Genomic DNA, 25,625 nt, shown 5'->3' on the forward strand with positions numbered 1-25,625 from the left:
AATTAATGTTATAGAGTGGAACTCACATTTTATTTCGGACGGCAAGCAATTAGGCGAGAAAGTTAAGGCATTTATGCATTTTATTGTAGTACATAGGTCTCAACCTTCACTCAATGTTTGTTGGTGGAGGGGTCCCCTGAACGGTTCGAAAAATTACCTAATATTCCTCTAGTGGAAGCGTTACAAATTAGGTGGCAAGTTGCTTACTTTGATTTAAATAAGCGTTAGTACCCTGCATAGACATGGCGGTTACCCTAATCGTTGACTGAAGAGATATATATCCTCAGTCAACGCCCTAATAAGTTTTGCGTATCTTCATAGCTTGCACGTTAAATGGGTTTCGTCGATAAAGAAGCTTTTGGATCGGTAATGCGGCTTTTTGTAGTCCCCTGATCATCTCGGTCTCACTTACCGGCCGAGTAGTGATCACGAAAATCTGTCCAGAGGTCAAATCCGTCTTTAAATTTTTTCGTCAACAAAATGCAACGAACTTCCTCATACCTTTCATACATGTCAACATACAGCTGACACCGTAACCGATCAGCATCCCTTATCAGTTGTTTGATCAAGTATGTACGTTTGCTCCGCAAATACATATTATAGTAGAACCAGTTAGTCTCAAGACTTTAAGACGCGAACATTTACCTGTCATTAACTGACCTACTTGACCTACTTTCACCTAATTTATTTTTGCCGGGTGCAGTATTCCTTGGTTTAGAATTTACTCAATACGCACCGAGAACCCTTTTATGTAGTATAGTCGTTAAAATATGTTAAATATGTATTACGTTACATAGTATGTAAGAACTACTTATTCGAATACTATGGATGAAATTTTAGTATAAAATTTTAAAATGTGACATGATAAGTTTTGCAGCTATGTGGAACAGCCAAACGCTTCACATCTAGGTATTGTAGCATTTAGTAATTATTAGGATTAACAGTCAATATTTTCCTATCAATTGTTATTCGAACATGATGAAACTTGCTAGTTTTTCCAGATCAATTAATGAGCTGCAGCTCAAATTGTATAACCTTCAATGATCTTTCATGTTGATGATGTCACAATATTTTAGACACAATCATCTTAACAATTGACTGCCAGTTTTAAGCCAAAATCTTCGCACGCTCCTCGTAATGTTGGTATTTGTAATTTATAAGTGGGCAAAATTACCACAGCATTTTGGAGTATTTATTGGGTATTTTGGTTCATACTTATAAGTTGTGTGCAAAGTAATACCATTTTATAATACAGTAATTCATAAAGATATCAGTACAGTAATATGCTAAATTATAGTACTATAACCGAAAGGAGACAGACATGTCTTATTCAATTGTTACTGGTGAAAAAAGAAAATAAGGATGGAATTTGTGTATGTATATTTTGCTTTCAAATACCATAAAATACAAACACAATTTTATAACGAATTATAGCGAATTGCTCAGAATTATAATTCGGAAATGAGTTTGAAATAAAAAGAAAAAATGGTATCAATTAAGTAAACAAAGCTTAACTACACTGGGACCTCATTGATAATTGGACGTATAAAATACAATGTGTTTAATAGTTTTTAATAGAGAATGCTCCAACAGTGGTAACGATAAATCTTACAATTCCGATACACGTGTATATAAATTGAATAAAGTACTCAAAGTACAAAAAACATATCAGTTAGTATTTAAAGATTGTCATATTTTGCTACAGTTTTTTGTTATAGATAAAAAGGCATGAGAGGCAAAGATTGAATACAAAATAATAATACTTTGCTAAGATTTATTTGAAAAAAAAAAAAAAAAAAATAACCAAGGGATATACGTGATTAATTAGAAAATTATTCAAAGGTAAATGTTGAGCCACTAATGTTTAAATAACAAAAGTCTGAGCATTTAATCGAGATTTTGTTATCTACTGTTGCCATTATATACACACACACGCACACACACACACACATACATATATATATGTGTTATATATACATATCGCATGTGTATGTGTATAGTTAAAACTGTTACTTTCATAAAAAAAACAACGTTTTACGTTTTTCCGTTATAACTGCTGTCAGTGGGAATTAACTACAGTCGTTAGAATAATTAATGATATATACACATATAATCAATCCTCAACCAGTTACCAAAAAATTACAAAAAATTGTCAAGTTAAGTTACGGTAAAAATAATTTTAAACAAAGACATAAAACAAAAGAAAAAAAAATTGTAAAATGGTAAAACAAAAATAAAATAAATTAGTTTAGAATTGAGGAGCTATTATATAAAAATTAACGACGTTGAACTTCTTCTATCGCATGCTGTAAAGCATCGGCAATATTTTGAAATACAGGTACACCTTCGCGAGTCGCATAGTCTGATAAATACATTCTTCCTCGATTATAGTCCTTAATAGCTTGCTGAGTTAGCTAGAAGAGAAAAATGCAAAGTACATTGGTACATCTTTCCACTGAATTTATTTATTTATAGATGAAGAGTGATGAACTATACCTTTTCTCCAGAAATTGTACAATCATCAGGAAGACTCTGAATGCATAAAACAAGTTTTGAGCGGAGTCCTATGAAATGAGCTGCCAAAGCCATTATAGATATGCCCCTCGAATGGGGCGGAACAATTAGTAAAATTAAACGTGATGCTTTCATATGTTGTAATTGTTGAGATAATATCCTCACATCATATTCATTTAAATCTGCTTTGTACACAGATAAATCCATCGATCTAAACACAATGTGAACCAGAAAATTAATATTCAACAAAACTCTTGACCTTTAGAGATATTTGCCTAAAATTAAACCAAATATAACTTAAAATACTCACTTTATCAGAGGTGCAGCCGTTGAGTTTAACCAGAATATATCTTTCCCAGTTACACCAACAAATATGTCTCGATTTTCTGACTCTGGTATTAAAGTGCTAGGCCAGCCTGTAACGAAAACTTTATAAATCTCATTTTCCCATTCCTTGTTCCTTGGTATATACATGCAGATATGTAATAATTTGATTCTAGATCAAGTAAATATGGGACGTTTGCTTGAATATCCACTATTTTTTTCATTTATATATTTACATATTTATAATATATTTAGCCAATTGAAGATTGAAGAAAGAAGGAAAATAGACTACAAAACGAAAAATCGTATAATACAAAATTACAATCCTATACATTTATAGCAATGAATAGAAAAGATTTAAATTTCATGTGGCCACAATCTTAATTTATCGAGATTCGTTCATTGATAAAACAAATAGTTATAATAAGCTAATCAATTTAGCAGCGCTAACATCGTAGTGGCATAAAATTGCGCACCTGTAGTTACATTTCGAAATTGCATGAAAGGAGAATTTGAACTTATAAGTATTATTTTCTTGCCGCAAAAACATTGCACATTTTCTCATACATATACAATTAGTAAAACCATTATAACCCAGACTCTAGGGGGATATATGATTCGAATCAAACTAGTCCTGAACTGATTTCCAATTTGGCAAAAAAGAACTACTACCAATGTCAAATGGTCTAATATACATGAAATGTGAATATAGGGTTTGCAGAGACTGAAATTCACTCGACAATTGGTGGTATATTAAACATATTTCGAGAAATGGAAATACCTCAGTTTCAAAACTCAAATTTAAAAGAGAACAATCAAGTTTACGATTGAAATATAATAACGATATTTATACGTATATATTAAGGATGAATCGGTCAGACTGTCTGGATCAAAAGTTAGGAAAAGAGGAAAAACTGTTAAAGAGATTTTCAGCAATGCTATTTGCGCCAATGATAGTGAACATGAAATGAAACAACATTCTTATTAAGTAACAGAAATGAATCTGGCCAAATCCAAATAACATAAGCTCAAATATCAACAATTTGAGAAAACATTTCACAATTAGACCGTACAAAAGAATCAAACTCTAGTGTTCTTTTCAAAGTTCTGATGATTTTGGGCCCACTTTGCTCACTGACTAAATATTCACAAATTGTCTGAAAAACATATGAATAAAACAAGCATGAAAACATTAGAATCAGACAAAAAACGCACTGCAATTTAATCATTTTGAACGTTCTAACTATACAATCTTTTTTCAAATTGTAATATCATACACTCAGGTTGTGTTATTCAAATTTGCTCAGATAAATTTTTTTTACTGAGGAGGTATTCGGTTTCATTCATTTTCATCATCATTGCAGCAAATAACATCGCCAGACTTTTTGAACGTTTCTTCCGTCTGCTCACCAGCCAATTGATCCTCAAACGTAATTTTTGTGAAATATTTCAAAGAGCTCATTCGCTATTGCTTGTGATTATATGGATTATCAAGGATCCACATTACCAGTTAGCAGAAGACTGTTTGAACAGGAAATACCTATAAAGTTGTTAAAAGGGCGAATGATAGCTCTGTGGAGGAACTTTGAAGCCTTCTTATAAAATATACTCCAAACTGAAGGTATCTCACTTTCACTGGCAACGCTGTTATTTTTTAATTTCCAAGCCCATTCAGTTGCAACGGCACAGAATTGTTCAAAATTAATTTGATATTCAGCCGGATCATCTCTTGTCGAAAAATTCGCTATCAATGTCTCATATACATCTGCAACATTAAAATTAGCAGTTAGGTGGGAATAATTGTTTAAAAATTTGAACTCAATTCATTCATTTGAACTTCGAAATAGTTTCCATAAAACAATGACATTTTTTTGATGGAAAATTCTTGAACGTGGTTTTAACTCGATGCATTAAGACAGGGCTGCCTTTTTTTGGGCAACTCTAGGTGTATTATCTGGAATTTTTATGAAATTTTTTTCCGTTGTATATTGCAATGAAACTCGGTAAATATTTTTATTGATATTATTACATGATGCAGGAATTCTGTTTTGTCACACGATATTGAATGCTTTAGGGTGGTGCAAGCTGCGCTGTAGGACTGCTGCTTTGCGACCTGGACTATGATCATGGCTCTTTTAATGACCTGAAAAAGAATATGCAGACATACTTGTAACCAGAAGACTAGTCTCCATTGTCTAACTACGGCCGTTTTTTTTTTTTTATATTCGACAAAATGGTGGCACAATTTCGAAGACTTTCAAATATTTTATTATTTTGTTTAACTTATTATTTCCCTATAAATTGTAATTTTCAAATCTGAAAGTCGTCTGTAGTCCGAACAATAGATACTAGTTTTCTGATTACAAATATGCCTGGATTTTCTTTTTCATCTCAATAGAACATTCACAATTGTGGTCCAGGTCGTAAAGCAGCAGTCCTACAGCGCAACTTGCACTAACTTAAGGATTCAATATTGTGTGACAAAAACATTTCTGGATCATGGAATAATATGAATAAAAATATTCATCGAGTTTCATTGTAACAAACACAAAAAAAATTTTTTTTTAAAAAGGGGACTCTATCCTTAAATACAAATAAGCACTTATTCCGATGATTATCATCTCTCACATTCTGTTTATATACATATATTACCTGAATTGTGTATAGCATTGAGCGAATCTGCAACTGATACATTACTTTTTGTATTAGACTGTAACGCAATCCATGCCTGAAAATTATTGGTCATATTATAATACCAAACAGTTATTAAGAACGATTGCATACTTACTTCGCCCAAGCTTACTGTTCCCGTGTTATTAACATCCATAGACCTAAATATCTCATTCAATTTTCTGAAAAACAATTTTATCATCATCAGAATCTAACGATCTAGACAATGCGAACGAATTTACACTTATTCAGTTTCTCACAATACCTGAAACCCCAAAATCGACTCGAACGATTCATATCACAACACACGAAACGTCAAACCTTCGGCTACTAGCAGACTCGCGAAACTAACTTTCTCAGCATACCGTGTGACAAAAATATAGTTACTGAACTTCGAAGTACTAGAACGATATTAGAAGGAAAAGAATTGACAACTTCCAAACGGATAATCATTAACATCAATATCATCAACTCCTTTCTTTTGATAACATTACTACTTTTAGCGATTTTGGGCACAGTTTCTGAATGACAAGATTCAGAAAAGCGAATGAAAATTGAAACTGAGCCTTAAATCTTGCCCAATTTACACATGTTTAATAGATACATACATGAGGTCAGTTCCCAACCGAAGTGGCCTAATTCCATCTTCAACATTTAAGTCCTGTACATTAATAGCATCACGAAGTATCTGCAATCACAGCAATTGCGCGTAGTTATTCTCATGTTTTAAATTTGGTAACCACAGAGTCAGAATAGAAGAGAAGTTTTGCTACGTTTTTTGGAGAAGATCGGAAGTATTAGAACTTGAAATTTCGTGTACTAAAGTACCATAGCATCCCAGATTAGTGGATATACGACTAATATCCAACTGAAGGTAGTAAAATTGGACCAAAATGAATTACAAGTATATATTCGACGTCCGGGTAGAATATAAAACACCTGAACCCGTTAGGCAAAGCTTTTGACATTGCTCGATTGCACAAAAATACTGCCATCACTGCTCATCCTTTCACGATGTTAAATACATTGATAGCGATGCATAATAAGAGATGATCGCGGAACGTAACAAGGATTTGAATCTTTAGTACCAAACAGAGTCAAGGAAAGCCAACGTTTATTGTGACTTTTTTTCTCAGACAGTGATGACATCTACGCAGCCAAAAAGCTATTATGTTACGCACTAAGCTACATACAGAATATAATTAGAAGACCATCTAAAATTTCATAATAAAGTAGTTAACTTTTTGTCTAGGTCATGATTGAACTCTCTGTAAAATAGCTACATGTTTGATAGTTACGATTAGTTGGGTAGTTGTACACTTAAATTTTCATTTGACTGTCAGAAATTTACCGGAGCATCTATGATATACCTATATTCACAAAATAAAATCTCATTCAGAACAGAATTCGTCTTCAATAATTGTAATATACAGTATTAGGTATTTGAATGATGATGTAATTGACATTGAGCATTGAATAACATTTGCAAAAAATACTTCATCACAATAATTGAGTCATGACGCGAATGTATGCCATTACAAAATTTCCAATTCAAGTGTTTTTCAGTATTTCCTAATGAACTGATTCAAGTTTTTGATATTTCTAACAATCCAGGTTAAAAGCTTGATACGATTTACTAATGTGTGTTCTATGTTCATGTAATGCGTCACATAGACAATGCTTTTTACGGATTAATAATGAGGTAGTTTGCAATTTGAGCAGTTACCTTAGATGTACAATTGAGAGCAATCGATATATTCCCAAATATTGGTATTCTTTGCCGTTCCACGAGATTTTGAAGTACTAGTAGCCCATTCATCAAGTCATAGTATTCTCTGGAATAAGAAAAACCCTCAAGTAGAATCTATTGCATGTTATAATAAACGAAGAGAATGATCGTAACTCTAATTGTAAAATTAAAGGATAGATGGGGCCATATTGCCTCGTTCAAAAGTTAGGAGAAGAAAAAAGAAGAAACCGTTCAACTAATATCCAACAATCTTATCTGTGCCAATGATGGTGAAAATAAATGAAATAGCATCTCTACTATGGGATAGAAATGATTCTGAGCAAATTCGAGTATCATAAGCCAGGACCAACAATCTGAGAAAATGTTTCATCATTTGAATATTCAAAATGATTGACATTTCGTGTCTTTGATTCCATTCTGATGTTTTTCGACTTGTTTTGCTTCCTCTAGAAATCTATAGAAATGGCTTCGAAAGATCGTAGATATAGTTGTCTCCAGAACGAATAAATATATTTTTTTGACACAGTACAAAAGATTTTAGTCAATAATTATATTAGCATTTTAAAACAGTACTATAAAAAGATTGTTTGAGTGTTTTTCAGACATTTTTTAGCGATCCGCTCAGTGAGTAAAATGAGCCCAAGATCATTATAATTGGTTCAAAAAGACCAGAGGTGAAATATTTCAAATGTTCAAATTATAAAACCGTTTCTTGAATTGCTATATCTTAAATGTCATTATCCAAATTTTCCCAGTCACTTCTAATACATGTTAAGGATGTTGTTTGAATGGTTGTCACTAGGGTGGTCCTTAAATTAAACTTTGCAAAGTTTGTTCAGGCTAGTACCTAACCTGTTTTTATAAATAAATGAAAGTCTCTTTCAAAGAATAGTTCGCCATCTCAAGCGTAAACCACAAACCTATGCAAAATGCAGAGGGGGTGAAATTTGGCATTTAATATGCATACTTTTTTTTTTAACTTGACTTTCAGTATACATTTTATCGCACTACCAACTATTTGCATAAAAATCTATAACCATGGGAAATTAGTAAGCATTGACACTACTATTTGATAAAATATCAGCATCGTCCAGAGAGCATTTTCAAGTTGTACACCATTATCAACCTAAGAAAAAATTCACGCTCTAATGGTGTACAACTGATATAGTTCTCTATAGACTATGCTGTTATTTTTGTCAAAAAGTAGGATCAATACTCACTAATTTCTCACAGCCACAGATTTTTTCGCAAACATTTAGTGTCGCGATAAAATATATACTGGAAGTGAATTAAAAACGCATATATTTTAAATGGCGAAATTTATCCCCATTGCAAGCACAGTTTAGAGCTGAGGTCTGTTAGTTATGGTATGAAAGAAATTTTTATTTATTTATTCGAAACAGATTTAACGGGCGGCCCAATCAGAAGTAAAAATAGTCTATTTTAGAAACTACCCTAGTGGGCACCATACTTGGTGCAGATGATACGGCTAGAATTTTATAAACGCATTTCCTTTTTTCCCAGCTTTTGAGTCATATGTTACGGCCCGTTTATCCGTAAATACCAGTTTGTTTTCTTACTATATAAAGGCCTTTCATTTATAACTGCATATACTTACTGCATCGAAACATTTTCTCCAAGTATGCTTTGATCAGGTCGATAAGGATAAATAACAAGTATTAAGGAATTGCTGCGCGTAGCTGCCAATTGAGCTGCTTCTATAATACCTGCAGTGTTGCGTGTTTGGTTGTCTATAACAAATAGTAAGACCCTTGCTGCCTGTTTAGCTTCATATTCCTGAGCTATCAGTTCTGGTCCCCACTGTGAAACTTGCTACAAAATTCATTTCCTCGTTACAAAAATTTGCAATCGTCGTACTGAGGAAAGGAAATCAGAGAAACAATATCCAATTACTCACGGGATTATAATATGTGATTCCAAGTCTTTGGAGTGTTGGTATCGCCACGTCTGACCTCCAAGTTGTGGGGTTACAAGATCCACCCAAAAATACCTCACTTGCCATTCTCTCTAGGGACACGCATTCATAGAAAATGTATCACAGATACCAATGCACATTGTCAGAATCCAACGGCAAAGAAATATATTGTAGAAATAATGGTATGAAAGTTATTCTTACTCTGTTACTCACTTGAATTGGTTTTAAAATTAATATCCTTTCCATCACAATGCACTGAAAGATTGGCGCTCATAGGAACAGGTACTCTGCAATTTAAGAAATACTTAACAATATGACAAGCTGTTTAACAAAAAAGTGAAGCCTCAATTTGTTGGCTTACATACTTTTTCAAAGCTAACAGTAGTGAACAGTTTCATTTTATCAAATCATATTTATCTTTCATTATTTCAAAGATTTTTTACAAGGATAAAACAGCTTTTGCAAAAAACATTTTTTGTCTGTTTGAGGTTTATGTGGATACAATATATTTGTTATTGAAAAAACAAACTTTTAGCTGCATATAAAGTTTCTTTCATTTCGCTCAGTTTTCAAGCTTCTAATCACGACGTGTTTGACATTTAGACGCACATTGTTGCTTAAATGCATTTCACTGTTACTTTCCGATATAATGATTTGCTTCCATCTCTTTAAAACTTGAGAGTTTAATAGCTCGCGAATTGCGAGAGACTGTGTGAGTTGACTTGTATGAATTATTTTAGTAAAATTATGTAATATTAATGTAATCAAACTTATGTCACAGCTATTTCGATTTAATTTATAACGTAGTAGCTTTTAATGAATATGTTGATGTGTTAATACAACATAGTTTTCAATTAGCACATACCAGATACATACAAGCAGAAATTGATTTCCATGAATACAAAGCAATGTTAGTATATTAATCAACAAGACCAACTAAAAAGCATTGAATGATTCATTTTGCCAGATTTTGATTATTTTCAGCCTTTGCACTTTCGGCATGTATCATGCCACTCAAAGTACAGAAGCACAACGCTATTGCGACTTTAATTTTGACGATTAAAAGGAAAAATGATGCAGACTCGATATTAATCCATGAAACAATAATGACATAACATGACAATTGGTTTCTGAGGTAAATTTGTTGTAGTTGGTTAAACAGTTCTGCTGTTACTATCAGCTTCACATCTAATCAATGATACATTGTTAAATCAATATTACAGCCAACCATGTGTATTATTCAGTGAGAATTATCTTCAATACTTATGTCAATCATATTTTGAACAGTTGAAACGATAATTTTTCCATAGTTGGTAACGATTTTTCTACGAGTCACAAAGATTTTATTTCCTTCATACAGCATTTTTCCTCTGTTTCAAAACTAAACAGTAACGGCGTACAGGAAGAAATTTGATAAGAGAATATAGATAATCAATGTCTATTATCTACAACAGCCGCACACCGTCACAATGGCGTGCGAGAAAAACGCCATATGCATAATTTGAAAGTGAAACATGATCACGCCCTATGTTCGTACTGAATTTCCAATTTCATCATTTGTTCATTTTTTTCCCCTGTTTTCCAGTGCATTGTGCAAGTTATCAGATGCTTCCAGATGAGTTCAATTTGTTTGCGGCAATTGGCTTTGGCTTTTGACGAATAGTTGTTAGTTCGACATGTTACTTAGATAAACCCTTAACTTTTAATAGTAATTTTGTTATTTTTTCCAAGTATTGGTAAACGTACTTCCAAATGTCAAATCCTTTTGCAATGAAAAACAGCACACCACGTTTCAACATCATTAACATATATGAGTATCCTTTGTAACAATTATGTTCATTTACAATAGATCTTTAAATACTCTTCCCTGGAACAAACAAAGTAAACTGTCATCTAATTTAATTTGTGTTTTTTTTCTCTCGTAATTGAAAACAGAATATTTTAAAAAAGAATACGAGTACTCCAATTCTCTTGTTATGAAGATGAAGTTAGTAGCCGGAGTTAGCGGCCAAACGTGTTAAACTGCGTGGAAATAGAAAACTGCAGTTCAGTTTTGTCTTGATAATTCTATAAAAGTATTGGGTTTCAAGATATTTTACAAAATTTTGATTTTCTGACTTCATTACCTTATTCGAATGAACATTAGAACGTTTGGCTGCTAATTCTGAGTGCTAGCTTCATCTTTGTTCTTCAGTTTCATTTATCATATTCTAAACTATTTCTCTTTTCAGGCAACGATCTACAGTTAATTACTGTGTGCATGCCTTTAAATTTGATACTTACTTACCCTCGTTCGCATAAGCGCTCAAGTTCTGTAGCAAATATGCAAAATTCTCCAAACATTATACAAGTGACAGAACTTATTTCAAAACATTCTTCAGCGCAATGCAGCATCTCGTGCAGCTGCGACCGACTTGGAAACAACTGCATCACGTAAGGGTAAATTATCTGAAACATTGAAAGAAAATTATTAAATAAAATACATTTTCGAGCAGAAACATCGATCGGGTCACAAATGCTTGAGATTGATGGTAAGAAGTTGATAATCAAGATCGAAAGAAAAGTTTATATAAATTACGTGAGTTTTTTTGAACCGAGTCGAAGAAAACGATAATACGAATATTGAATGTCATGAAACAAAATGTTGTCGTTCATCGGAGCGAGGGGTGGAAAAGAAAGCAGTCTTGATCTAACATCGGCTTGAGATTGAACTGAGAACGCACTGGCCGAAGAATAGAAACAAAAGGTGAAAAATCGAAGGTAGGAAAAACTAACCTTGGTAATGTTTGATCATCAATAAACGTCCACTCGTAAAGGAAATATGTGGCAGCTGTCATTGGAAAGGTAACAAATGACGACTGCATTTGATGTACAGTAATAACGTTGTATTTGTAAGATGTAAATATTAAGAATAATAACGATTGATAGTGAGAAAAACGAAAATAAACAAACAAACGGATGACTATTGTAAAATTGTGTGCGTGTGTGTATGCTGGCGTTAAAAAGAACGTTAGACGGTTGTAGTGGTGGCGGTAGTGGTGGTGGTGGTGGTGATGATGATGGTATTGGTCATACTTATTTATACACTGTTATATTTAAAGTAAAACACGTCCGAGTTGTTTAAATACTGGCTGAAATTATCGAGGGATACATTGACGAGGGGGAGGGGGGACGCACAAGCGGAGGGGGGTTTAACTTTGTACAACTGTTCCGCGTGTTTTGGAACAAACGATATTAAACCAGGAATATCGGTCTATTCGGAAATTCACAATCGAAGCCCGCGTCGTCAAAATAATACCGATCACCACCGTATGACGATTTTTTTTTTCTTTGCTTTATTCCGCCAGTAAATAAATGTTATTAACGAAAGTACCAGAAGTTGGCGCTACCGTAAAATGTAGCGTGCATGCAGCACCAGCAGCAGCAGCAGCATCAGCCAGCTAGGCTAGCGGGCATGAAACAAGGTTGACATGTTTAAATATAAATGCGTCTGCTGCCAGCGTCGAAGTTGTACACGATTGATAATTCAATATCGGACAGGATTTTTTAATGAACAATACGCGATGCATCATGGGTGAACCGACAGAATCCATTCCTAATACTGCACGAAGTAAATAACACCAATCTAACAGTCACGGTAATACGTATAATATTGTAATCAGATTTTCTCGGTAGATATTCCAACTTAAGAATGACGTAAACCTCCAACAATGAACCGTGATGTCACACATCGAAGTTCACACAGGCTGCTGTACCATTCTATCCATGCATATTATACGTACGTACGTGTGCGTAGTAAAGAGAACGTGAATGGTTTTTGATCAAATATGGTATGAGAGTTGAATGGAAATTTCAACCAAACTCAATCCTATAATCATTGTAACTGTCAAATCACAACACACTTTGAGTAATTGTTCACCACGATTCACATATCTTGTCGCACAAATAATCTATGATTGAAATTTTTCTACACGCGCTCAAGGCACGCAGCAGAACCGCGAGAACGAAAAATTAGAAAATCTCGAGTGCGTACAACCAGCGGATACTTTCGACTTATACGCCTCGGTATATATTAATTTCTTCCCACGCGATTATTACTTTTTACGCCACTCGCCAATCGAATTTCAATTATATACACGCACAGGTATCCGCATACACACAATATATACGTATCATGTACACACATATATAATGTTATATATATCCGCGTTTATAGTTATTATTACAACACTAAAATAATTTATGCAGATTATTATACCAGTTTTGCAATCGGATTTGTTTTAGTCACCATATATTACATTATTAAAATACACTCACATACACACACGTATATAATATAAAGTAGGCTGTCACATACAGATCACACTAAAGAAAGTATAGCGCTTCTGAATATGCTTATGAAAATATGGATTATCGTTATTTTTATTATTATTGTTGTTGTTGTACATACTTGCGACGAAAACGTACCAATTTCTGTCTCACGACGATTTAAATATGATTACTGATTTAATCCACGACAAATATATGTAATTTTTTTCTTTCAATCATCACGCGAAAAAATACGAGAGCACTTCGCTTCATTTAATGTCGATACCTTTGATCCTGAGCCTCACGTCTACTTATCCGAAGCCGTATTAACGCTAGTATAGATTAAGAACGATGATCCGTTTTCTAATTATAATAGGTAATAATAGTTTGTAATAAAAGATCTGCAGATAAGTAACAGCAATTTCTGGTCACATTTCAAAGAAGGAAAACGAAAATACGAATTAATCAGTGAGAACGAAAAAATTCCAACTGTTTTATCATTTGTTCGTGTAGCTGTAAAACACGCGGGAGGTCGAGACTAGGTATACTACTATTTTTCATTACTTCGGTAATTTATTATATCGCATGTGTTCTCAGCAGTTGCTCAATTTGAATTAAACGTCATGAAGGGATATCTGCGCAATAATGGCAGCCAACAATTACGTGATTCTCTACCTCACCAATGAGCTGTCGAAGCACGTCATCTCTCTCTTTGGAAGCTTCCTTGAAAATTACGCAGATATAAATTACGTGTGTGTAATTGAAGAGGGTTTTATTGAGGCTTTGATATGGTTCCTCGAACTCTGTGAGGAACTTTGTGAGGGTCTAAGAAAAAAGAAATAAACAAAGAAAAACTCGTACGTAGTTTTTATCATACGAGACCAGGAAAACCAATAATTCACACAATGCATGTAATTCAATTCCGTAAATATAATCTTGATTTTAAATAAATTTTCTTCAAATCTTCCTTGAATACGTCAAGTGGAGGACATTTTTTTCACAAACGAAAAAGAATTAAGCAATTTCAACGAGTGGATAGAAACCGTTGGAAATGTGTATACTTCAACACGTGCCAAATAAACTTATTTTGCAAACTTGTTCAATTGAGATTATCAACATCACATTGACGGACATTCTCTTCAGCAGTTGAATCTCGGATTTATGCATCTAGAGCCTATGGAAAACAATATCAATCAATTATAACGAAGATATACATGAAAGGATATTGAAATCCAGGTGTGGCTTTTGGCGCAGGAATCGGAGTTAGCATGCGATGAGGCCCGTAATCATTGATAATAGAAAGATAAATCAGACAGGGGACACTCGCGGACAAATTGAGAATTTTTTTTTCGGCTGGAGAATTCTATACGAGATTTGCTTTCTAATCCAAAATTCGATTGGTCTATAATGCAGTGAATGTTTTATAAAAGGTCATACGCACCTATTTGAACCTCATAATTTCAAATACCGAGGAAATGACTTCGTTTTAACTAATTTACATCTAAAAATTGGGCACTATTCTTTACTTTTTCATACCTCCTAGTGTGATGGTAGAGTTTTGCATATTTAGACAAAAACAACTGTAGAGTTAAAGAGTTACAAATGAATCTTGAACTGAAATTTAGAACAAGACGTAGAGGTATACGTTAAATTACACCGGCCCACAAAAAAAAAAAGTGTTCTGTACATTTGAACAGACCTACCTACCTTTATGTATTTTGGCGCGCTGAATCTGAATCTGAGGTCTGTTTGGTCCGTACAGCCTCAAAAGTTTGAGAAAAGTGCAAAAAACCGTAAGAATTGCAAAAAACTGCAGTTTTGGTGATAATGAATATTTCTAAATATAAATCATACAAGTTTTACATGTGATACGATCTGCTGAGTATAAATCTGAAGTTTATTTTGCCGGTAGGCCTATAAAAATATAAATAACCTGCAAAAAATCCTTAAAAATTGCTATAAATTGTATTTACAGTAGTAAAAAAATTGATTAAACATGATTAAATTTATTTCTCACATATTGTGATGCACTAAATCCAAATAAAAAATCTTTTAATGTGAATCAGTCAGAAATTTACCAAAAATCGTTCAAAAAAAGCATAGAAAGATAAGGTAAGGAATGAGCTTTATCGATATCAAGGGACGTGGAATGTCAACATGATGGCAGATTTTTGCTGGACGCTGAAGAGAGAAGTAACGAAGGACAATAAAAAAGGAAAGAGAAACCCGTTGCGTAGGTCATTTGAAGATAAAAGAATTCGACACAAACGAAGAACAGCTTGAAATCGATAAAGCTCGTTCCTTACCTTATCTTTCTATGCTTTTTTGAACGATTTTTGATAAATTTCTGACTGATTCACATGAAAAGAACTTTTATTTGGATTTAGTGCATCACAATATGTGAGAAATAAATTTAATCATGTTTAATCAATTTTTTTACGACCATAAATACAATTTATAGCAATTTTTAGGGACTTTTTGCAATTTATTTATATTTTTATGGGCCTACAGGCGAAATAAACTTCAGATTTATACTCAGCGGATCGAATCACATGTAAAACTTGTATGATTTATATGTAGAAATTTTTGTTATCATATAAAACTGCAATTTTTTGCATTTCTTACGGTTTTTTGCACTTTTCTCAAAATTTTGAGGGTGTATGGACCAAACAGACCTCAGATTCGGATTCAGCGCGTCAAAATACATAAAGTTAGGTGGGTCTGTTCAAATTTACAGACCACTTTTTTTCTGGCCGGTGTTATTAAAGTACAACAATAACAAAATCGTTTCGGGTTAATGTCGACTACAGTAACAGCTTATTGCCATGAAAAATGAAACTGAAGTTAAAGTCTTACCATATCCGCATATACAAAGTGACCGAGGACTATTGCCTCATAGACTATCCAATATGTATTCCTCGTGAAAATCTGCGATTGCAACATTTTATGTTTCTCATAGGAAATTTGTTGCTTACAAATTATAAACATTTGAAATCGGCCCAACTAGCAGCATCGAATGGCTCGAACAGAACAAGAAGAGAACTGGCCGAGCGCTATTTGATCTTCATGCGCTCGGGAGCTGTACTTTAAAATTAAAATTAATTAAAAAAAAAAAGAAATTATAACAAACCAAAACAAAAACAAAAAAAGTACTTGGCGCGACTGTTAGTTTATACATTATTAATTTATAAACTTCACTTCATATTAAGGCAGTCGCGCTAAATACTTTTTTTGTTTTTGTTTTGTTTTGTTATAATTTCTTTTTTTTAATTACTTTTAATTTTACAATTTTTATTTTTATTTCATTTTATTTTCTATTATACATTTTATATCTATTATTTTGTGGTTTAGAGGAAAAGCTGAACTCGGTAAGTACTTTTTATTTTTTTGAATACATTTTTTACATTTTTTACATCGAGAAAGATGTTTGCGTTTTTAAATTGAAGCACCTCAGCTCAATAATTACTATATGATTGAAAAAATGAATGACGGTAAATCAGCAAACCACATGTGCTTGGCGACACATGCTTCAGATGTTATCAATTTATTTCACAACTTTTTGCAAAGGATATGTCGAAGACTACATACTTTATTATATGAGAGTGGACTTGATTCAAATTTTTGTACATAATTTTTTTGTGTATTTTTAGTGTTTCATTATACATTTTTTTGTGGGGATATAGATAAAGCTACGTACGTAAATGTACTTGTCTCCAGTTTTTTACACCATTTTTAGTGTTTTTGGGGTTATACCTATTTCAGTGGAGTGATGTAAACACGAATGAACTAGTCAGAACAAGATGTCGTTGCATTACCTCAACGTCACGCTAGATAGCACTGTCAATATATCCATGTCCCACATCTTAATGCCAGCTTTGCCGACCGCTAAATGGATTCATATGTTTCGGGTGGAGTACACGCAAATGTATGTCATAAGAAGTCATTAAATCGAAATTCACCGTATTCGTGTATATTTACGCAGTTTATCTGCGCTTCAAACACATGGTAGAAGGTGGATTTGTCAGATGAATACGCGAATTTTATTAGCAACATGAGTGGTAATTAATTTTTGTGTAAAGAATTCCAATTTTTGAATAATCTTTAGTTAATTTCAAAAAAGTGAATACCCAAATTCCTGTGCTTGTGAGACAGAGGAAACTGTTAGCTAGGATATGCTATTCACGGTGTAGAGTGTGCGTGTACTCACATGCGTGACTGGCTGAAAGCAAAACTGATATACGCTGTCTCTTTTGTTCAGCACCATGATTGGACGGCTCATCGAGCCAGGAGAGCGCTCGGCTAATCACGGTGCAGAGCAAGAAAGACACAGTGCATCGGTTCTAAGATCCGACTGGCCCGCTACCAATATTTTCCCTTCATTACTACTGTACATTATTCTTATAGCGTTTTCCACTGGTAGCACTGAGGCCGTGTACGAAAATTGACTGACCGTACTGTCAGCAATCTTCCATCTCTTTTGTGCTTCCGAGTTCGTGAATAGCTTTGACTCTGTCCTAAGGAATTTTCAGTACTGTCAGTCAATTTACGAACACGGCCTGAGTGTGAACTGAGAGCGCACTAGCGGTAGACTCGTATTTCCAGCGTGTTCCATTCACTGATATACATATACACTGGATTGGATTAAGCGTGGTGCCGTCACGCCAATTGAACGGTAGCCATTTTGTACAGATTCTTGTCACTTCAGATATATATATATATACGTGATATATGTATGCGTATATAATCGATTGCGATGGAAAATTACAGTAACAATTATTGAGGTAACAATGAGTACCTGCGTTTTTTGCAAAACAAAGCAATCAAAATATAGTGGGCGATCATTTCACAAGTGAGTATACAACGCTGAAGCGTTCTGCAAATGATAACTTGCAGAGGTTATGTCAGCATACGAAGTATTTACTAATTATATTTAACGAGTATTATAACGTACGAATCGTGTCAGTAAAAATTCACAATATTTGAATTATGAACCGATCTTATTATAATTGAAATTGAAAACTCGGGTATTATTGACTCAGGGATTAAATCATAATTCGATATGTAGATTTCCTGTGAAAGATGTGTTGCGCGTTCAGCATTGGTTAGAAGAAATGAAGAGGAAGGACTGGAAGCCAAACCGAAATAGCACATTGTGTTCAGCTCATTTTACAAATGATTGCTTTGATAGGACAGGATTCCTAATTACATTGAAAAAGAACAGTGTACCAACTATATTTGACAACCCAAAATCAGAGTGTTCATCTTGTCACCGATTAAGGGAATGTTGACATGGCTATTCATTGTTCAAGTAAGTACCGTTACTCAATGCAACATAACGTGTGAATTAATAAATTTAAATTCTGCATGTTATGTAGGTTCCCATTGGATGCACCTGATATTATGAAGCAGTGGATCGCAAATATAAACATTGGACCGTGGTCTCCATCAAGTGATAGCTTTCTGTGTTCCGACCACTTTGAACCCTCTTGCTTTCAGAAGAAAAGTAAAAATTATATAACTTTACCAAAAGGCAGTATCCCAACGTTATTTGGTAAGATCTGAAACTGTTAATCCCTTTTAGGTCAGAGAAAACTCAGTGTGCATAAAGACACGTTGATGTGATGCACTATTGCGTCAATGCCGTTGAAGCGGTTAATTACCTACAGATTATAAAGTGCTCTGTTACAGAAAAATCGTGTGTGACACATTTCTGTGTATTTCCATTGTCGTTATTTATTAGTAACTTATCTGTACGTGAAAACTTGCAGCAGACCGAATTTCAGGATGAATCCGATCGGCCCACCACAGTGAATGTAACCAAATTACATGATCACCTACACATTTGTACCTGATTTGCATACTCAGGTATGTACATCTTTTTTATTTTCTTTTGATTGTGCTTGTAACTTTTTCTTCATGTGAATGGATTGTGGATTGATACTACTAATTATATTACGGTTGTGGTTTATCGCTCGCAACTCTATAAAAATGCCTTAACGTTTGCAAGGAAAGTTTTATTCTCCATATTTTTGAATAAAGTTTTTACTCACCCAATTCGATATAATTTAATTCAAAACTTTTTTTACATGTCTTAAGCTCCACTTTGATGATCAATGGATGGTAAATGGATTCCCTAACGGTTGAATTAGTGTTATACAAATGTTTGAATAATCCGTATGGAATTCAGCCCACCATAGGATAAAGGATAATGGACGAAAACTTCTCAGAATTGAGGACTTCTTTTGAACATAAAGAAAAATCACGCTTAAATACAAGTTTTTCGTCATATTATTTAATGATCTTTTACACCATATAATTTTAAATAATAATATACTTTCGAAAAAATGATTTGTTCTTCATTTAATGTATCAAACATTATTTTACTCGTCAAAAACTTTTTTGTGTGACGAATATATCGTTAGATCTAAATAGCATATATTACGCAGTTCAAATCTAGCGCGCATTTTGTGACAACTTTCTGTACAAGATGGCGGAAATTCAATTGTTCAATTGGACGCACGAGCTTACACGTAGAGTATACGGTAATATCCAATCCAGTGTATATATATATCAGTGGTTCCATTGGCAGCTCGGGTGCGTGAATTTAGCATTGAGTGCGTAAAATATTGCCCTGAAATCGGGAGTCGGTGTCAAAGCAGTGCAATTATGGCTGCCGATCGTGAAAGAGTCGAAATAGATGCTGTGACAGCAACTCTTTTATTAGATCTAATTTCATCTTCGTCTAGCAGTGATGATGGATGGCTGGAGCCGAAAGATGGAGGAGAGATACCCAAAATTTTAAATTTCATAGGATTAATCCACAGCATGTCCGATATCAAAGTGCGGATACACATTTTTTCAGCTTTTAGAGGTTAACTTCTGGGTATATTTCAGGAGATTGGGACAACTTGACTTGCTGCTTATTAATTTTTATCTTTTCAGTGGAATTGTCAATTCTTTTCGCCTTGTATGGTCGTGCCTAACATTTGTGACATTTATTTACAAACAAAAAATTACCGTTGCGTTTGTTCAATTGGCTTGCTTGAAAAACTGACAGTCGCGTAGTCGCTCAAGTAACGTCACATTATTTCTGATTTAGGAGAAATTATGATCTAGTCTGCCTTTATACGTTTTACGGTGTGTTCCACACATAAGGTTCGCCCCGATGCCGGGCGACGCATGTACGGAACGAGTGCCCCTTGTTCGAGCCAGTAGGCACTCAGTGCAACCAGTGGAAAACGCTATTACCAACCACGCCTAGTTTTCGCACGAGAATCTTGCAATAAAACCAAAAGTTACTAGATGACATATAACTTCTCAGATCTAACTATGTATTACTAAATTACAAACCAGATTTGCTTAAGAATCGCGAGATCCTCTTACAGAATCTCAATATCACTATATTACAAGTGCGCCTTTTCAAAATTATTATTTGATATTAATTATAGTTAGTAAGGAAACTCCTAGAGATGCTTTTCTGGGAGAACAGACTAATTGTGCCGTCCCATGTAAGACTGGATCGCCGGTATCCGCAATGTCGTAACGGATCGCAGAGGAAATCTAATGAACTTCCGAGACCGTTCCAGGCATCAATGTCGATGGTTTTAGGCTTGAAGCAAATGTTACTGAAAAACCCTGCCGTCCTATGTAGCAAAATTTCACGCAACGATGGAGCGAAGTAGATTTATATTCATGAAGTAATACTAAGGAGACCGAACACCGCATGTAAAAGTTGACTCATTTTATTGCACGAAAAAAATTGCACAAAATTCGCTATTACTAGAAAATGCAAATATTTAAATCTTTCTGTGCCAAAATCGTAATTTGATTGAGTAGAAGAAATATTTTCCTATAAAAATATCCGTATTCCAACGAAATTATTATATTGAATAACATTATTACAATAATGTGTATTAAATACATAATGCAATCATTTATTATACGTATAACGAATAATCGTAATTCGAACAATCATTTGATTAATACATTTAACACATAAAAAAGTTAATCAATTCCTTTTTTCTTCTTTTTTTTTGATTCAACTAATTTTGGACTGTTTTAACCAATAACCGGTTGAACGTTCAATTATTAACTGTTTAGCTGTTTAACCGGTTAAACCATTAGCTGATTAACCGGGTTGGCCGTCTTGGCTAGTTAACCAGTTAAACCATCGGCTAATTACCCAGGTTAACCGTCTTGGCCGGTTAAGCCAGTTAAATCGTACAGCCTTTGTAGCGACCTCAAGTAGTATATGCTCTAAGGCATTGCAAAATACTGCATTATCCCCCCACGGAGTATAGATACAAGGAGTCTGAACGGTATCGGGGTTTTCATAGTATTAATGTACGCAATAATAAACCTAAATCATAGTTCTCTTTTCTGCCACTGGCTGCGCAAGTACTCAGGACGTACCGTTGTTATTATTATTATTACACGTAAACATACACCATATACTAGCTCGCGAATGTTAAAATTAATTAAATTAAATATAAAATAAAAATTTATCTATTTAAAATTAATTTTAAGAAAACAATGGGTAGGTGTTGTGCTGTTCATGGTTGTCTTAGTGGCCGAAAGGCAAGTGAGAATGTAGAGAAAGTAGCTTTATTCAAAGCACCAAAAGTGAGTAACCTCAAAATAATATTGAAAATTTGTGTTATTAACAAATAATTATAAAATTTATGTAGTTTTCTAATATTTGAAAAATATTTTTATTTATGTGCTTAAATATAAAAATATATATTACTTTTAAGGATGTTGAATTGCGTAGTAAATGGAGCTCAGCTTTGGGACAAGAATTAAAAGCTAGCAGTTTTATTTGCGAATTACACTTTAATCCAGAGAATGTGATTAAAACTGATCGAGAGATTTTAAAAGATGGTAGTGTATATGTGTATGAATACCAGAAAGTTCATTTGAGGAAGAAAGCTGAGCCAAAATCACATACTAATGACGACAATGAAAACAATTGTAGCTTGCTATTAAATAATGATTCTTCAACAATCTCTGATATAAATGACGATACGACAAGAAATATATCAATTTTTGTTGGCTGTGACGAGCATAAAAAAGAATTAACAAAAAAAATAATTAACAATTTCATAATAATGCGGGGGCATTTTCTAGTCAAATGTTTTAATAAAAGTGCTACGGAGAGAAAAGTTAAATGTCAATCCTAAAACTTTGTATTTAATTCCACATTTCTCAGAATATTTTTTTCCAGAGAGGTGTCAATTGCAACAAGACTTCCCGCGTAAGAATTTAAACGAGTGCTTCTTAAAAAGTGGCGCACTCTACCGGCAAAAAAATCTGTCCCCTAAATTACGACCATTCGTTCAACATTACGTTCAGACTCCTTGTATCTATACTTCGTGATCCCCCCAAATACTTCAGCCTCTATTGTCGACGGGCCAAATTTCACGAGGCTAGTAGTCTTAGGGTGCTATTTCATGAGCAGTAAAAAGCAGCAGCAGCAGCAGTTTTCCCCTATCACTTCCGGCGCAAGTTTCTGCTACTCACAGTTCAGTTTCTCGAGCGACAAGCCACAAGATCACAAGACCTTATTTCATAAGCAGTGCGCTGCTGCGTAAAATTACCAGCCTGATGCTAGTGAAAACTAGTAAGTTACTAAACCACTGTTCCTTTTTACTGCTCATGAAATAGCACCCTTAGGCCGTGTTCGAAAATTGACTGACAGTACTGTCAGTAATCTTTCATCTCTTTTGCGCTTCCAAGTTCGTGGATAGCTCTGACTCTGTCCTAGGAAATTTTCAGTACTGTCAGTCAATTTACCAACACGGCCTTAATATTTCCATAGCTAACGCTGCAGAGGTTCATTGTTGTTATCGAGTTTCGTATCTGGGTATTCGGACAGAATGAAAAGAGGTTGGCTCGGTTACTCTGGGCAGGTGTATAAATAGAAATTGAAAACCAGTATGTGTGGTGTACGCGTTAGTGCCTACTAATAGAATCCCCGAAGTAGTTTGTTAACACTTCGGATCCTAATTAAAGTGAGAATAATTCCTCTCTCTCATCAATATGGCCGCTCGATACGTGTCCAAATATGTTCGAACGCCGCAGCTTCTGCTACTGCAGCTTCACCGGGGAGCGAGCACAATGTCGATGTTTGACATTCAGCACAAAACCCCGACCGTTCGAAAGGTACCAAACATACCGAAAGCTCACTACGGTGGAAGGCACACCGTTACGCTGCTTCCAGGTGCCGGTATCGGCCCAGAATTGATGGGTTATGTAAAGGAAGTATTTCGATACGCAGGTGTTCCAGTCGATTTTGAGCACGTCGATATCGACCCGATGTCCGACAATAACGATGATCTTGATTACGCGATCACGACGATAAGGCGTAACGGTGTCGCCCTCAAAGGAAACATCGAGACGCGGATAATGGAGGCAGGTGTTCCTTCTCGCAATGTCGCAATGAGGAACGAACTCGATCTCTACATAAACGTGCTCCACTGCGTATCGTACGAAGGCGTGTCGTCCCGTCAGAAAGACATGGACATTGTCATTGTCAGACAGAACACTGAGGGCGAGTACGCAATGCTGGAGCACGAGAGCGTGCTTGGCGTGGTCGAGAGCATGAAAGTAATAACAAAATCCAATTCTGAGCGTGTTGCCAAGTATGCCTTCGAGTATGCCAGACGACATGGCAGGAAGAAAGTCACGACAGTTCACAAAGCTAACATAATGAAGCTATCAGATGGATTGTTTCTAGAGACCGCTAGACAGATGGCCAAAAATTACCCGGAAATACAACACAACGATATGATCATTGACAACACTTGCATGCAGCTTGTGTCTAATCCCCACCAATTCGATATTATTCTCACAACCAATCTGTACGGTAGCATTGTCTCTAATGTTGTATGCGGATTGCTTGGTGGTGCTGGCCTGTTGGCCGGTAAAAATTACGGGGATCAGTATGCCATCTTTGAACCTGGTACGCGAAACACTGGAAGTTCCATCGCTGGACAGAACGTTGCCAATCCAATCGCTATGCTCAACGCCGCCGTTGACATGCTTAGGCATTTGGGTCACAGGCAACATGCACATGTCATACAATCCGCTATAAATAAGACGATAAACCAGGGGGTTCACACTCGTGATCTTGGAGGCACTGCAACGAGTTCTGAAGTTGTTGAGACAGTTTTAAAAAACATTAAACAAGGGGTGCATTAGAGCCTTCATCGTTGTATCTACCGACTTTCAGAATGTAATTGTACGATGTTATGTAGTATTGTATATTCAGCTTTGATAATTTATAATAATCATAGACATACCTCTTCAATATCATGAACAAGGCTGAAGCTAGCTGCCAGAATTAGCAGTCAAACGTTCTAATGTTCACTCGAATAAGGTAGTGAAATCCGAAAATCTAAATTTTTTTTTAATACCTTGAACCCCCAATACTTTTATAGAATTATAAGAATAAACCTGTACGGCATTTTTCTACTTACAGAAAGTTTTACACGTTTGGCTGTTAAGCCCAGCTACCAGCTTCAACTTCAACTTCATATATCATGACTTACGATGTGAGAGGATTATTATCAAAAATATTGTAAAAGTCACTTGCTCTTTAGGTGTGTACAGAATAATTTCATCCCTCAAGTTGAAACCAAAAACATTTACCCGTTAGTATTGTAATTGAATAAACCCACTCGTATTATTTGAGATTATTCTTTTAGGTGTATACTATTCATCTTTCTCGTTTGTTGCATGTTACGAATGAATAAACACACACACACACACACACACTTCACAAACATTATCAAGTTTGATTGATGTAATACAATTCATAAATCATTCAGAGCTGCTTACTTTGTTGTAATCAAGGATTGGATACAATCAGAGCGTGCCACTGATTTTTCACAAATCTTATTATCTGGCAATTAATTTACTGTTTTCAGAAAGTGGTGGTATGAAAATAAATTACGATGTTAGTCAAAGTGTACGTCTCATAATAAAAGAAACGCGATAATATTGTTGTATGCAACTGATGCATCCAATTCCTGAATTATGCAAAGCGGTGAATAGAAAATCTGCTGAGAAAAGATTTCTTTACTCATCAATAATCCAATAACCATTTAAAAAAATGTACCATGA

The 25,625-nt window shown here is 34.6% G+C and overlaps 3 protein-coding genes and 2 long non-coding RNA genes across 13 annotated transcripts; 4 read left to right on the top strand and 1 right to left on the bottom strand.

The window, feature by feature from the left end:
• Positions 1 to 1,363: 1,363 nt before the first annotated feature.
• Positions 1,364 to 12,717, bottom strand: LOC107221700. 9 transcript variants are annotated; one of them, XM_046732052.1, is made up of 14 exons: positions 12,584 to 12,678; positions 11,970 to 12,024; positions 11,482 to 11,642; positions 9,408 to 9,481; positions 9,177 to 9,286; positions 8,877 to 9,091; positions 7,235 to 7,343; positions 6,117 to 6,196; positions 5,627 to 5,690; positions 5,491 to 5,566; positions 4,346 to 4,603; positions 2,825 to 2,930; positions 2,497 to 2,725; positions 1,364 to 2,414 (listed from the first exon to the last, which is right to left on the bottom strand). In XM_046732052.1, the coding sequence occupies exons 3-14, from the start codon at positions 11,622 to 11,624 to the stop codon at positions 2,277 to 2,279; spliced, it is 1,602 nt and encodes a 533-aa protein (XP_046588008.1). In that variant the 5' UTR covers positions 11,625 to 11,642; positions 11,970 to 12,024; positions 12,584 to 12,678; the 3' UTR covers positions 1,364 to 2,276. The 9 variants fall into 9 exon arrangements, with proteins under 9 accessions (XP_046588008.1, XP_046588014.1, XP_046588010.1 ...); XM_046732058.1 differs by lacking the exon at positions 12,584 to 12,678 and having other exon boundaries at positions 4,346 to 4,378; positions 4,469 to 4,603; positions 11,970 to 12,238; XM_046732054.1 differs by lacking the exon at positions 11,970 to 12,024 and having other exon boundaries at positions 12,584 to 12,717.
• LOC124293049 lies at positions 12,664 to 14,596 on the top strand. The gene is made up of 2 exons (XR_006902953.1): positions 12,664 to 12,804; positions 12,870 to 14,596. It is a non-coding gene; the product is annotated as an uncharacterized LOC124293049 (long non-coding RNA).
• A 2,353-nt stretch (positions 14,597 to 16,949) lies between these two features.
• LOC124293051 lies at positions 16,950 to 19,828 on the top strand. Its single transcript, XR_006902956.1, has 4 exons — positions 16,950 to 18,351; positions 18,568 to 18,810; positions 18,878 to 19,367; positions 19,599 to 19,828. It is a non-coding gene; the product is annotated as an uncharacterized LOC124293051 (long non-coding RNA).
• Positions 19,829 to 21,805: 1,977 nt separating this feature from the next.
• Positions 21,806 to 22,760, top strand: LOC124293046. The gene is made up of 2 exons (XM_046732067.1): positions 21,806 to 22,124; positions 22,256 to 22,760. Exons 1-2 carry the CDS (start codon positions 22,035 to 22,037, stop codon positions 22,679 to 22,681), a joined length of 516 nt encoding a protein of 171 aa, XP_046588023.1. The 5' UTR covers positions 21,806 to 22,034; the 3' UTR covers positions 22,682 to 22,760.
• A 562-nt stretch (positions 22,761 to 23,322) lies between these two features.
• On the top strand, positions 23,323 to 25,193 carry LOC107221708 (isocitrate dehydrogenase [NAD] subunit gamma, mitochondrial). The gene has a single exon (XM_015660802.2). It carries the CDS (start codon positions 23,541 to 23,543, stop codon positions 24,699 to 24,701), a length of 1,161 nt encoding a protein of 386 aa, XP_015516288.2. The 5' UTR covers positions 23,323 to 23,540; the 3' UTR covers positions 24,702 to 25,193.
• Positions 25,194 to 25,625: the final 432 nt, after the last annotated feature.

The sequence above is a fragment of the Neodiprion lecontei genome, chromosome 2, assembly GCF_021901455.1.
Source record: "Neodiprion lecontei isolate iyNeoLeco1 chromosome 2, iyNeoLeco1.1, whole genome shotgun sequence".
Lineage (NCBI taxonomy): Eukaryota > Metazoa > Arthropoda > Insecta > Hymenoptera > Diprionidae > Neodiprion > Neodiprion lecontei.